This window comes from Pseudorca crassidens, chromosome 7 (genome assembly GCF_039906515.1).
Source record: "Pseudorca crassidens isolate mPseCra1 chromosome 7, mPseCra1.hap1, whole genome shotgun sequence".
In the NCBI taxonomy this organism is placed as follows: domain Eukaryota; kingdom Metazoa; phylum Chordata; class Mammalia; order Artiodactyla; family Delphinidae; genus Pseudorca; species Pseudorca crassidens.
Window position 1 is genome coordinate 290856 of NC_090302.1, and position 12888 is coordinate 303743.

The 12888-nt window shown below is 55.7% G+C and overlaps 1 protein-coding gene across 11 annotated transcripts in view; it reads right to left on the bottom strand.

Moving 5' to 3' along the window:
- Nucleotides 1-12888, bottom strand: part of CACNA1B (calcium voltage-gated channel subunit alpha1 B) — a 194711-nt gene that overhangs the window by 6153 nt on the left and 175670 nt on the right. For 9 of the 11 annotated variants that reach the window (XM_067742478.1, XM_067742476.1, XM_067742473.1 and 6 more), the window contains 5 exons: nt 9201-9297; nt 6249-6357; nt 1711-1818; nt 1104-1216; nt 199-326 (listed from right to left, as the gene is read on the bottom strand). In XM_067742478.1, the coding sequence (XP_067598579.1) occupies nt 199-326; nt 1104-1216; nt 1711-1818; nt 6249-6357; nt 9201-9297 (555 nt within the window). Of the gene's footprint in view, nt 1-198; nt 327-1103; nt 1217-1710; nt 1819-1840; nt 5903-6248; nt 6358-9200; nt 9298-12888 lie in introns of those variants that run through there. The other 2 variants (XM_067742480.1, XM_067742481.1) reach the window with 2 other exon arrangements.

Here is a 12888-nt window from a genome sequence, read left to right on the forward strand (position 1 = left end):
TCAGACGCACCACAGAACCGGCTCCGGCGGCAGACTGGACCAGCTGGACCCACCGCGAAGCATCTGGGTGGAGGTGGGTGTGGCTGGGTGGAGGTGAGACCCAAGGGCTCCCTGTCCTGGGGCACTGCCCACGGGAGCCCCGGGGGGACCCCTGCCCTCCTCCCGCCAAGGCCCCACGCTCTGCCCGGTGGTACTCACACTGCCCCGCCATTGCTGAGGGAGGCCGAGCTCTTCTGCCGAAGGAAAACCCGGGCTCCGCGGAGCACGGCCGGCTGCGTCTGCTCCAGCGTGGCCTTCAGAGGGTGGAACAGGGACACGGGGCCCATCTGCAGAAGGGGTGCCAGGAGGAGGGTCTCTGAGGCCGGGGACGCCCCATGGACCCCAGGCACCAAGGTGCTCGGCCACCTGTCCGGAACCCCCAGGGCAGGATGGGGATCCCTGGGTCTGCCCTTCGCCCATCAGAAGCCCATTCCCAATCTGGCCTGTAAGTGACTTCAGGACAGTCATTTCATTTCTTGGAGCCTCAGTTTCCCTTCCTACACAATTTGGGGACTGGATCTGATTACAAATGGCAAAAAGATTTCATCTCATCATCAACTTGGATCGACTGGTAGAGGCTGCCAGAGTCCCAGGTTGAGCAGAATTCGGAGGAGATTTCAGGGCTGGGGTGTGGGCACCAGACACTTCGCACCCTGGGGGTGAATGTCCTGAGTGCTGGACACAGGACAACTTCATCGATGAGAGTCTACACACAGTCACCAAAGGTTTTGGCTGTGTGGTGAAGTCGTCATCTTTGAACGATGACCTCTGGAAGGAAGTCCTCCAAACTATCCCAGCCAGAGGCATGAGTGGGACACATCATGACCCTGGGCAGTAGGTTTGAACCTCTTTGGGCCCCGCCTGTGTGCACCTCCCACTAACGGAAGCACAGGATATATGGGGTTTCTGACTCTGTGGGCCAGAGAGGCGGCCGCAAGAACCTCTCATCTTCCTTTTTTTCCCGCTGCACTTTCTTCAAGAAGGGGCTGGGTCCCCTCTGCTGCCAAACAGTGGAAGGTGGCAGAGTCTCGGGGTTACTTCCTGGAACTCCTGGAACCTGGTACCTGGGACAGGCCTCCGGGAGCTTGGTGAATCTGGTCTCTGGTGGTTTTGTTCTGTTTGTAGAAGTCGAATATCATCAGAGCTGCGTACACTTTCCCCACTGTCATCTCATCGGCTGCAGAGCACGGCAGGCAAGGGAGGGAATACGAGAGAAGCGGGACATGCGGGGTGGGCTGGGGTGAGGAGCCAGCAGCCACCACGAGGACTCCTGGACCCGCGGGCGGGACCGTGGGGCTTGGCCCACCTGGAGCTGCACTGACTCTTCCCCAGGCCCCACCGGGCTCCACCCAACACAGCACAGCTCAGCTTAACCCCAGACACCTCATCCTTCCGCCAGCTCCAACTGTAGGCGTCTCCCTACCTTTCCTCTGCATTTTCTGAAGGGAATCCCCCACACTAGGAGTGTGGGTGACTCTGCCCAATGGAATATGGCCCAGACATCTCCTCCCACAGCCCCTGGCACCCACCTTGGAGACGAGTGCTCTGGGCTACCAAGGACGTGAACCCTCCTCTCCAAGGTGACTCAACTGCCCTCACCCAGGACTCCCTGCTCTGCCTCTGGGTGCGACAGAAGAGGGGTGGGCAGGGGGAGTTTCTCACCCTACTTACGTTTATGGGGCGGCACCAGTAAATCCAGGGTCTTCTGGGGCAGATTGGCCCACACAGAGGAAATCTCCTTCCTCAGCTCTGCGTCACACTGATGCTGCTTTGTGCCAGCTGGGGCAGGATAAGGGCGGGAAGGGAGGAGAGATGTTAGGAGCCATCCCACAGCCCCCTTGGGGGAACAGGCGGAGCTGGGGTGGGCGGGGAGAGACCCCGTGCTGGAGGAAAGGTGCAGGGGGGAGAAACACTGCCTTGGAGGCTGGTCAAAGCGCTCCCCGCCAGAACCTGTCTAAAGAGGTGTGGGAGCTGAGCCGCCCAGTGGCGAGGGTGAGAGGGCGTGTAGGCGTGGGTGGCGATGGGATTGGGCAGGGACACCGCAGTGTTCCAGCCATTCATCAATCATTCCATAAAAGTTACTGAGCGCCCACCGAACACCAGGTGTTGTTCTAGGTGAGGGAACAAATCCAAAGGAAGCTGCCCTTGTGGAGGTACATGATTTTAGTCTACGATGAAGTAGCAGTAAGTTAAAAATCCAGTCTGTTGGATACAGGAAAAACCAAGAGGGGAGGGACAGGAACTATCAGGAGGGCTGCAGTTTGGACAGAACGGTCAGGAAAGGGCTCACGGGACCCTGAAGGGGGCCAGGGAGCCAGGAGGGCGAGGCTGGAGCAGAGGGAGAGGACGTGCAGGTGGGGGCCGCTGAGACAGGAAGCAGCAGAGGGTCCAAGCAGAGGAATAAAGTACTCTGATCCATCTTTTTGTAAACATCGTGTTTATTAAAGTGTGATTTACGTACATAAACATTCACCCTGTTAGTTCTCCCACTCTGTGAACTTTGGTAAATGCATATGACCGTGGATCCACCATCACAATCCAGGCAGGAGCTCGGCACCCCTGCCCAGCTCCCTCCGTACCCTTTGTGGCCCACCCCTTCGCCCTCTCCCAGGGCTCTGGCATCAGCGATGTGTTTTCTGTCTCAACTGTTTCATCTTCTCAGAATGTCATACAAATGGCTTCACACAACATGCTGTCGAGTCTGACTTTTCACCCAGCACGATGCATCTGAGCCCCACCCACGCACATCGGTAGCCTGTTTCTCTGTTGCTGAGTGAGAACCGTCTCATCGCACAGACACACCACAGTTTGATTATCCGTCACCATGTGGCTGATGGTTGAGTTGTTTACAGTTTGGCACGATTATGAATAAAGCCACAAACTTTAGCGTATAGGTTTTTGTGTGCGTGTATACTTTCATGTCATCTCCCTTAGGAGTGGGATGCCTGGGCCACACGATCAAGAACGGTGAAGCTGTTTTCCAAAGCGGCGGCACCACTGTATCCACACTAGGAACACGAGAACTCGAGTTTTCTGCGTTCTCATCAGTACTTACCGTTGTCATTCTTTAAACGGCTGAAACACTTTATTCTTTTTGCAAAATTGTTTTTGTTCCTCAAGTTTGTGTGCTTTTCTAGGTATATTTTAGAATCAGTTTATAAATTCCAACCCAGAAAGCCTGTTGGGGTTTTGCCTGGCATAACACTGAGCCTACCGATCCATATGAGAACTGTCAATACTGAGTCTCCCAATGAACACGATGCCGTGCTTGGCTTATTTATTAAAGAAGATTCCTTCGGTCAATATTCTGAAATTTGCAGCATACACTCTAGCATATATATTTTTAGAGTTAGCCAGTTATTTGATGTTTTTGGTGCAATTTTAATGGAACTTTTTCAATTTCAGTTGTTAATTGCTAATCTATAGAAATACATTTGCTTTTCATATACTGACCTTGCTATACTCAGGTATTAGTTTCAGTAACTTCTTCTCACAGCTTTAAACAACAGAAATATATTGTCTCAGTTCTGGAGGCCAGAAGCTCAAAATCAAGGTATCGACAAGGCTGTGATCCCTTGGAAGGCTCTAATGAAGAAGCTTCTTGTCTCTTCCTAGCTTCTGGTGGTTCCCAGCAATCCTTGGTATTCCTAGGCTCGTAGATGCTTTGGTTTTATTAACTTTTTATTTGATTCTTTAAGATTCTCTGTATAGATAATCATGTCAGTCATGAATAGAGACAATTTTATTTATTTCTTTCCAATTGGTACACCTCTTATTTCTTTTTCTTGACTTGTTACAATGGCTAGAGCCTCAAGTATGATATTGAACAAAAATGGCGACAGGAGACATCCTTGCCTTGTTACTGATCTTAGGGGGAAAGGAGCCAGGCTTTCTCTGTTAAGCATGTCATCAGCTGTAGGTTTATCATAGATATCCTTGATCAGATTGAGGAAGTTTGCTTTCATTTCTAGTTTATGTAGAATTTATGTATCATAAATGGATGTTGAATTTTGTCAAAGCTTTTTCTGCATCTATTGAGATAATCATATAGTTTTTCCTCCTTGATATATTAAGTTATATTGATTGATTTTTAAACTTGAACCCACCTTGCATTTTTCATTCCTGGGATAAACCCTACTTTAATCAACATGTTCAGTTTGCTAAAGTTGTGTTGAAAATTTTATTGTTCATATTCATGAGGAATGTTGGTCTGTAATTTTTTTGCTTGTAATGTCTCTGTCAGTTTTGGTATCAGAGTAATGCTGGCCTCGTAAAATAAATTGGGAAATACCTTCTCTTTTTCTACTGTCTACAGGACTTTGTATAGAATTATTTCCTCCTTAAACGTCTGGTTGACTTCATCAATGAAACAAATTGGGCCCATGATTTTCTTTGTTGGAAGATTTTTAACTATGAATTTAATTTATTTAATATATACAGCATTACTAAGGTTACCTATTTCCTTTTATTTTTCCAGGTTATCTATTTTTGAATGAGCCTCATAGTTTGTGTCAAGGAATTTTTCCATTTCATTTAAGTTACTGAAGTTATTGACATAAAGTTGTTTACAAAATTTCCCTGTTATCCATTTAATGTCAGCAGGATCTACAGTGATATTCCCTCTTTCGTTCCTTATATTGGTTATTTTTTATCTCTTTTTCGTGATCAGGCTAGCTAGAGGTTTGATAATTTTACTGGTTTGATTTTTAACATGATCATTCTGGCTGTTGTGTTGAAGGTAGACTGAAAGAGGCAAGGGCAGAAGCAGACCAGTTAGAAGGTTACTGCAACAACCCAGTCAAGAAGAACAAGAGTGACTTGGACCAGGAGGTGGCAGTAGGAAAGGTTGGACAAGTGATCATATTCTAAGTGTATTTTGAAGGTGGAGTCAGAAGATACTATACGGGTTCAGATATGGATCAGAAGTAGGGTAAGAAAAGAAAGTAGGACATAAAAACGACTGCAAAAGTTTTGGCTTGAGCAACTCTAACAGCAGTTTCCACTGATGGAGACAGGGAGGAATCTGGGGAGTATCTGGGACTCGAGGGTCAGCACGTGAACGCTGGATGCTCACTGGGCCTCCAAGTACAGACGGTGAATAATTTATCGGGTATATAAGCCTGGGGTGTAGGAGCAGACCTGGACTAAAAATACAAAATTGGAATTCACAACGTTGGAAGCCATGGGAAAAGGTGAGAATGTATGCCTGAGGCACACAGTGACCTTCAGAGGTTGGGAGAAGACAGAAAAAGAGACACAAAGGGGTTTCACACAGAAGGGAGTCACAACTGCGGAAAGGCTGTGGACAGGTCCGTAAGGCAAGGGCTGAGAAGGGGAGGTCCCTGCGGAGCTTGACAAGAGCAGTTCCAACAAAGCTTTGCACTGAAAGATGGACTGCAGACTAGGAAAGGAGAAATCAGAGACAATGCAGACCTGTGTCTCCTGTGGCTAAGAAGGAGAGAAGAAAAAGAGAGAAGTCGATGGAAGGGGAAGAGAAAACCTTTAAAAATAGGAAAAATAACAGCACATTTACATATTGATAGAAATAATCCAGCAGAGAGAGAAAGTTGACCGGGCAAGAAATAGAATACAGAATTTCTGTCATGACATCCTTGGGTAGATGATGAAAACAGGGCAGAGTGTGCGAGCGGGAGGACTGGCCTCTGCTCATCTGCTACACGAGAGAGGGCGGAGCTCAAGGGCACGGGTGCAGGGAGGAAGGCCATGCGGGGGGAGGGCCCCTCTGGTGACTCATGTTCTCTGCGAAGGGGAAGCTGTCATCACATGCGGTGGGGAGGGGAGGTTCATTTCCTCCTTGGTGTGGCTCAGGCTGTGTCGTTCTACCAGTAACTCCGGAGAGGGCCTGATGGGGGAATTGGGCTCACTATGGGGAAGGGGCAGACTATTCACCCCATGAGGGCTACTGGCTCATGTGACGCTGGCTCCAACACTGCAGAACCCTGGGAAATCTGGAGTCATTCCATTTCACTCCACCTCAGCTTCCTCACGTGAAAATGGGATCACTGCAGCACTAACGTGCAGGATGGTTTTGGGGGACAAGATCGGTCTGACAGAGGTACCAGGGGCAGTCGTCCTCCATCCAGTCCAGACAGGCCCCTCCTCCCGCCCCTGCACAGCTGCCTGGGGCGGCTCCCAGGGGCGCTCGCGCAGCCCTGGCTTTGTGCCTCCCTCAAGGCTGGCTTGCTCACCTGGAGCCAGCTTGATCTCCAGTGCGGTCCGGATGAGGGCCATCAGCGTGGACGTGAAGTGGACGGTCATGTCCTCGTTGGAGATGGGCATGTTCATACGAACGAGGCGCTGGGGACAAGGGGGCAGGTCAGGGCCAGGCCTCCCAGGGTGCCCCCGCCACAGGGCTACACAGTGCTCGAGGGCCCTGGAGGCTGGGCTTGGCCTCCCAGAGGTGGTCCCTGCAGGTGCCCAGGACCAAGAGAGGTTGGATGCATGGGAGTTTTGCCAGCATTTACACTACCCCTGGACCCCCACCCTCATCTGAGCTGAGGGTTCCCTTGGCTGCACAAAAGTAGAAGTCCAGGTACATCTTGTACAACGGGGCCAGGCCATAAGTCTGGATCCCTCTGAAAGAACAGGCATGTCTCAGCCAGAGGGGCCCTTGCCCACTGCCCATGACAGAACAAGTGTGTGGCCTAGGCTGAAGAGGGGTGTGGGCCGGCTGCAGAACCCCTGAGGCAGCCCACAGACAGGAGCACTGGACGACGGGTGGGGCAGCCAAGACCACAGGCTCAGAGGTCAGCTCCCAGTGAGGAGACCCACAGCCCCGGGAAGCCTCTGCCTCTCACCACCCAGCTACGGGGCCAGGAAGAGATGCTTGATGCCGCCAGCCCAAGGCAGCAAGGGAAGCCTTAGAGAGCAGCTCCTTCCAGGGGGAAGGACCCAAACAGATGTGACTGAACAGGGCCTCAGGCTCAGCCAGCTGCCTGGGGACCCAGGGCTATCCCACAGGAACACAAGTGCTCGGACCAGACTGGGAGCCCTGCAAGCTTGCTCCCTGTTTCCCCATCAGGTGAACAGCCCCCTTTCCTCTCTTCCATTTTCCAGGACAGAACAGCTGGAGACAGGTGTGCCCCTGAGGCTCTGAGAACTTATGCGATCTCCAGGAGGAAAAGGGTCTCAGGTGTGTCTGGAACGTCCTGAGCATTGGGGGGCCACCTCGCCTGCCAAGTAGAGCCCTCAGGGCACCGTGAGCCCCCTGTCCTCTCCCATCCAGGATGGGAGCTAGAGGTGGGGGCACAGGGCCCCTCCCTGGGGTCTGCCTGCCCTCTGCCAAGCCTGCACCCTGTGACAGGGCAGCCTCTCTGTCCCTTCTCTGGTTAGGGCCACTCTGCCCCCAGGCCTGCCCCCAGCATCCTGGCACCAAATCCAGTCTTCAGCCTGATGGAGGGCAGGTGGCTAGAGACACGAGCCCAGACTCCTTCCCCTAATGCTGGCAAAGCCCCACTTGGCACCTCCAATCATGGTCCTAGGACCTTGCTGGTCACCTGTGTGACACACACGGCTTCCCAGAGCACGGTGTCCCTGGAGACCAGCACCGATGGCAGTGGGAGAGGCAGAGGGGTTCCACGCCAGGGGAGAGTCAGGGAGTCAGGGGCCAGCGGGAAGGAGGGGCAAGCAGGTGTTTTCCAAGAGAGGAGAGCTCCGTCCGGGGCACCTTTACCAGAGCCCCTTCTGCCTGCCCAGGCCCGGGAGAGCCAGGAATCTCAGGGAGCAGCAAAGGGGCGAGACCAGGGCAAACAGACAGGAGTCTCTGCCTGGGCCTAGACCCTCTTGGACATGGCACTCTGTGCATCTCCTGACCCTCCCCAGCTCACCAAGCCCATCCACTTCCACCCACCACGAGGCCTCACCTGGTCTCTTCACTGCCAGAACGTGGAGTTGGCCAGCACACCCGGGGAGGAACTCCAAAGGCTACCCCGTCACGGCCCTGGCTGCCCACCCTGGCCCCAGGTGTCAGTGTGGACACAGCTCTCCTTCTTGGGGACAAAGCTACAGCCTTTCATGCACGGCCTCCAGGCAGGCTCGACTCACATGCCGGGCAGGGGAGGACCAAGGAAGACACTAGAGGCGTCTGCATATGGCCTGGAGGAGCCACTTAGCTCCCAGAGGCTGTGCTGAGCCAGGGGAGAGATGCAAGCCCAGAATCGAGCACAGAGACAGACAGTGTGGACAGAATCAGAAAGATGAAAGCTCTGGTGGGAAGCCTGCTCAGAGAGGGAGACAGCAGTCAGGCCCCAGACACTTGCTGGCTGAGTCTCCGGAGCACTGAGGCTCTTGAGAGGGCGGAGCGCTGGAGGGATGGGAGGTGCTTACTCACCAAGGGGGTGACGGAGGATGCAGGGGCAGGTGGGAGCAGGCTTGGGGATGGGGCCATGTGGCCTGCTCGCCCACCCGGGAGGGAGGCCTGGCGGTGTCCTCAGTTTACCCCCCTCCTTGCAGCTCAGCCGCTGGGCCCTCAGCAGCAGGGTGGGAGGGACATGGGACCGTCCAGGCCCCAGAGGCTGTTCTCACCCCACAGGGCCCTCTGGAGCGCCAGGAATGAAGGCAGGATGCCTCTCTCCAGCACCCTTCCTTCTTAAGGCTCCGTGAACCCACGAAGCCCTAGAGACAACGCTCCCTCCCCAGCCCGGGAAGTTCTGCACATGCGGGGCTGGGGGCGGGCTCCTCAGGTGCACCCTGCAGAGACCTTGCAGGCCGCTGCTCCCCCAGGGTCGGACCCTCAGGGCTAGACAACTCCACCCACATCAGGGGCTTAGGGGACAGAGGAGCAGAGTGTGGTCCTGAGCTCGGAACAAAAACAGGCTCTGTCAAAAAAGCTGGCCTGTCCCCTCCTTTCTAGGGAAGAGAAGGGAAGGAGAAGAGGCAGCTGGTGGGCTCCAGCTCCATGTTCCCGAGCCTCCCCGGGGGCTCTCAGAGGGGCAGCCCTGGGGGACAAGGGGCCAGTGCAGGGACACCTCGTGGTGTCTGCTTCCCTCTGTTTGGGAAGGAAGCAGAGATGTTCGGGGCAGAGAAGAGAAAGAAACAGTGAGACAGCACAGCAGCAGACAAACAGATGGACAAGCCCCAGAAGAGACACGGGAGCCCGGCCGCAGCACAGACAGCCTGCGGGGTGTGGGCGAGGGGTCTACCTTGTATGCAACTCGAGCAGGGCATTTCTTCCCCAGCCCCAGGGGCGGGGACATGTGTTTCAGCATCTCAAACATATCATTGTAACTGATGCGCCCACTGGAGGCCCGGCCCACAGGACAGAGGCAGAGTGGGGTCCACGGGAGGGGCGCAGCAGGAGGGAAGGGGGAGGAAGCAGACAAGAAAACAGAGCCAGTTAACCAGCGTCGGATTAAATGACAAAACAGGTCAAATGAGGGATCTCTCTGCTGGGCTCGATCCCCTCCTTGCCCCAGCCTCACCTCCGCACCCTGGTCCCACGCAGGGAGCGGGCAGGGGGGCATCTGAGCTAATGAACATGGAGGGAATGACAGGCTGCATCGGGGCGGCTTTGGGTTGTCAACTCTGATTTTACACTTTCAGAAGCCACGGGTAATGCCAAACTGGAAAAGAGCTGTTTCACCATGCCAGGGCAGCTGGCAGAGTTAAGTGACCAGCAAGGCCGGCTGGAGATCCACAGCAGAGACATCAGCTTGCCTGATGAGCCAATTCACGCTCAATTCGCTTCCAAGTTAGCCGAGAGGCTTAAGAAGTGGAGAAAAGTCTGAAGCAGGCCAGAAAACGAGAGCGAGAGCCACGCTGTTCTGCAGGGAGCCCCAAGGCTCTAGAGACGAAGTCCACGGGGCCAAGGCCAGCTCCAGGCCCAGAGACACCCGAGGCCGGCCCGGGGCAGGGCTGCTGCTGGGTCACGGCTGGGTGGGAAATGGGAGACTGCAGAGGGGGCGGGGGGGCAGCTGGGGTGAGATGTGGCTTGGTGCCACTCTTGTACCCTCCTGACAGCACGCCAGGAAGGGCTGGGACCAACATAAGCGATAAGGCTCCAGACTCAGGGAGGTGTCCAGGGGTTGTTGACTGTGTCTCGTCCGAGGCAGATGGGCCACCAGTCCTGAAGCCTCACCTCCACCCCTGGGATGGCTGCCTACGGGACCTGCTTGGGCTCCCAGAGACACAGGCGGGTTCAGGCCACCGAAGAGAGAAGGCGGACAGCCTTCTCCTGGCAGGTGGATCCACCCCAGGGTCTGGCCCTCCTCCCAGGGCTCCTGGGCTCAGCTGAGTGGCCCCATCCAGAGGTGAAGCAGGACCTGTCTTTGGCCCCCACTGCCTCCGCCCTCTCCTCCCCCCAGCAAGCAGAAAGCCCTGGGCTGTTGGCCTCTCCTGGCAGAGGGGCAGCTGCTCCTGGTCTACGTGCGCCCACACCCCCTCCTCGGGGGCCCTTGGCCTCTGGACTGTCTGACCTTCAGTCCACCTTCAAGAGCCCGGAGGCAAATCCGGGTGAGACACCTGCTTCTCTGGCACAGGTGGGACCCGGTCCCCATCCTCACGGCCCAGCCAGAAAGCTCTGTGCGCACCGTCTCGTGAGGCTGCCTGTCCCCAGCCAGCTGGAGGGGTCGGGAGTCAGATGGGGAACCGAAGTGTCCAGGAGGTTGGAGTGCAGGCAGGACAGGGCAGGAGGGGCGAGAGGTGAGGTGTCATCATTCCCAAACCAGGCAGGGAGTGTGTGCTGTGTCTGCATTTCGGGCAGGGAAGGGTATGTCAGTTGGAGTAGCACACCTGGCTGGCCAACCTACGAGGGCAGGTCCTCCCTAAGCCAACGGGCGGCGCAAGACAACGCAACAAACGGTACATATCCTTATAATGAATCCGGCAACTGGAAAGGAAACGTCACAGGTCATGGCAACCGAGGCACGAGGAGCCCGTCCCACCCGTCCAGCCTTGCGCAGTCTGGAGGTGGAGCCGGGGCAGGCTGGACAGGCGGCTCCCGGCTGGAGCCTGGGCCAGAGAGCCCCAGGAGGCGCGGCGGCCCGCAGACAGTTTCCAGAGCCCACTGCAGCCGGGAGACGTTCCTTACAGAACAGCCTCGGGCCCTGTGTGTCCACCTGCACACAGCACCCCTGGGCCTCGTTCACGGCTGTCTGGCCGCCCCTCCCCTCACTCCCTGAGTGCCTGAGCCCCCAGGGCCTTCTCTGCACACCTGGCTCTCCTGACCATCCCTGCCTCTCTGAGCACACCGTGTCCTTCCCTGGGGTCTGCGGGTCTGGCTAAGGGTCCCTCTTGTCCCCGGGTGGGCACCCCAGCCCACGCTGACGCTTGCCTTTCCTGCAAGATGGCCCCCTCAGTCTCACCAACTCCAAACTGTGTTGCGCTCACTTCTGGGAAAGAGGGAGTGAAGAGGAAGCCCCATTCCGGCCTCACGCAAGGTGCTTGCTAACCTTGTGGACCCAAGGGACCAGCACAAAGAGGCTGGAAGCCTGGCGGAGGCACAGCCCCTACCGTCACCCCTGTTCCTCGGCCCATCTTCTCTCTTCTGCCATCAAACCCCTCAGCCGCCACCAGAGGAAAAGGGGGGGCCTGATCCTGTCACGCTGGTTCCAAAGCTGTTCTCTCTGTCTATAAAACGAAGTCAAAGCTAGCTGTTTGGCCACCTTGCAGCCCCTCTGCGATGCGCCCTCCCTGCGAGCCAGGCACCCAGCCCCTTCCCATGCCCCCGCCCCCACCCTCCTCTAGAGCGAGCTCCGTCCACCCCACTCCTTCAGTTCAGCTCAGCTGCCACCTCCGCTCACCCACCAGCCAGAGGTAAGCTCTCCCTCCGCAGACACGCCTGGCCTGCAGCTCCTCTGCCCCACGCCCAGCTGGGCCGAGCAGAGCTGAGAGCACACGCCTGCTCCCCCGTGGGCCCCAGGCCCCAGCACATGGCACAGGCTCAGAGACATTTACTGGACAGATGGGTGACCATGAGGGTGAGCAGACAGATCACTCACGGTAGCGGGTAGTGACCCTCCTGCTGAGTCTCCACACTTCACCACAAAGCGCTGAGGCAACAACAAAAGGGAGGGTGGGGGAAGGCGGCGCCGGAAAGCAACAACTCCACGTCTTCCTCATCCCCCCACAGCATGCATGTGGACACACACATGTGCACGTACACGCCCAAGCACACCTGCATTCACACACACACACACACACACACACGCAAAGATGCACTGCAGTCACATGCACGCAATCACACGTGCTGCTGCACATGCAAAAACACGTGCATACACACATATGTGCCTGCCTGCACGTAAACACACTCACATGCACTCGGGTGTACACAGACCTGTGCACAGACAGCACACACATGCACATGCTTGTGCACACTCACGTAATACACACACATACACACAAAAGCTCAGGAAATTTCATAAAGTTTGTTTTTGTTTCAGCCTCCCCAAGAATGAGGAGACGGCAGATGGTCCCTGGGAAATAAAGATGGTCACGGCCCTGCAGCTGTCACAGAGGCTAGTTGAAGGCTCAGGCACGCTCTGCCCTGCCAGTCGTGGGGTACAGACCCAGCCTGCTCAGCTGCCTCAGCCGAGCCTTCCGCTGCCCCAGCCGCTCGTGGGAGAAGCACGTCTGAGTGTCCGTTGCAGGTCATGCCTGTGCTACTTCCGGACTGGGGGTCTCGTGTTATCCTGCTGGTATCTTGCTCTGGGCTGAGGCTTACATTTTGCTATCTACTCTTCCATAAGCACTTCACCATATTCCTGAATGCCTATGCCTTCCAGAGGCCCCAGTTCTAGAACCCTGGATTTGGGAAACAGTCAGCCGTCTCTGTGCACAATCACAAAGCTGCCGTCTGACCCAAGTCCACTTCTTGTATGTCTTAATTCTGCT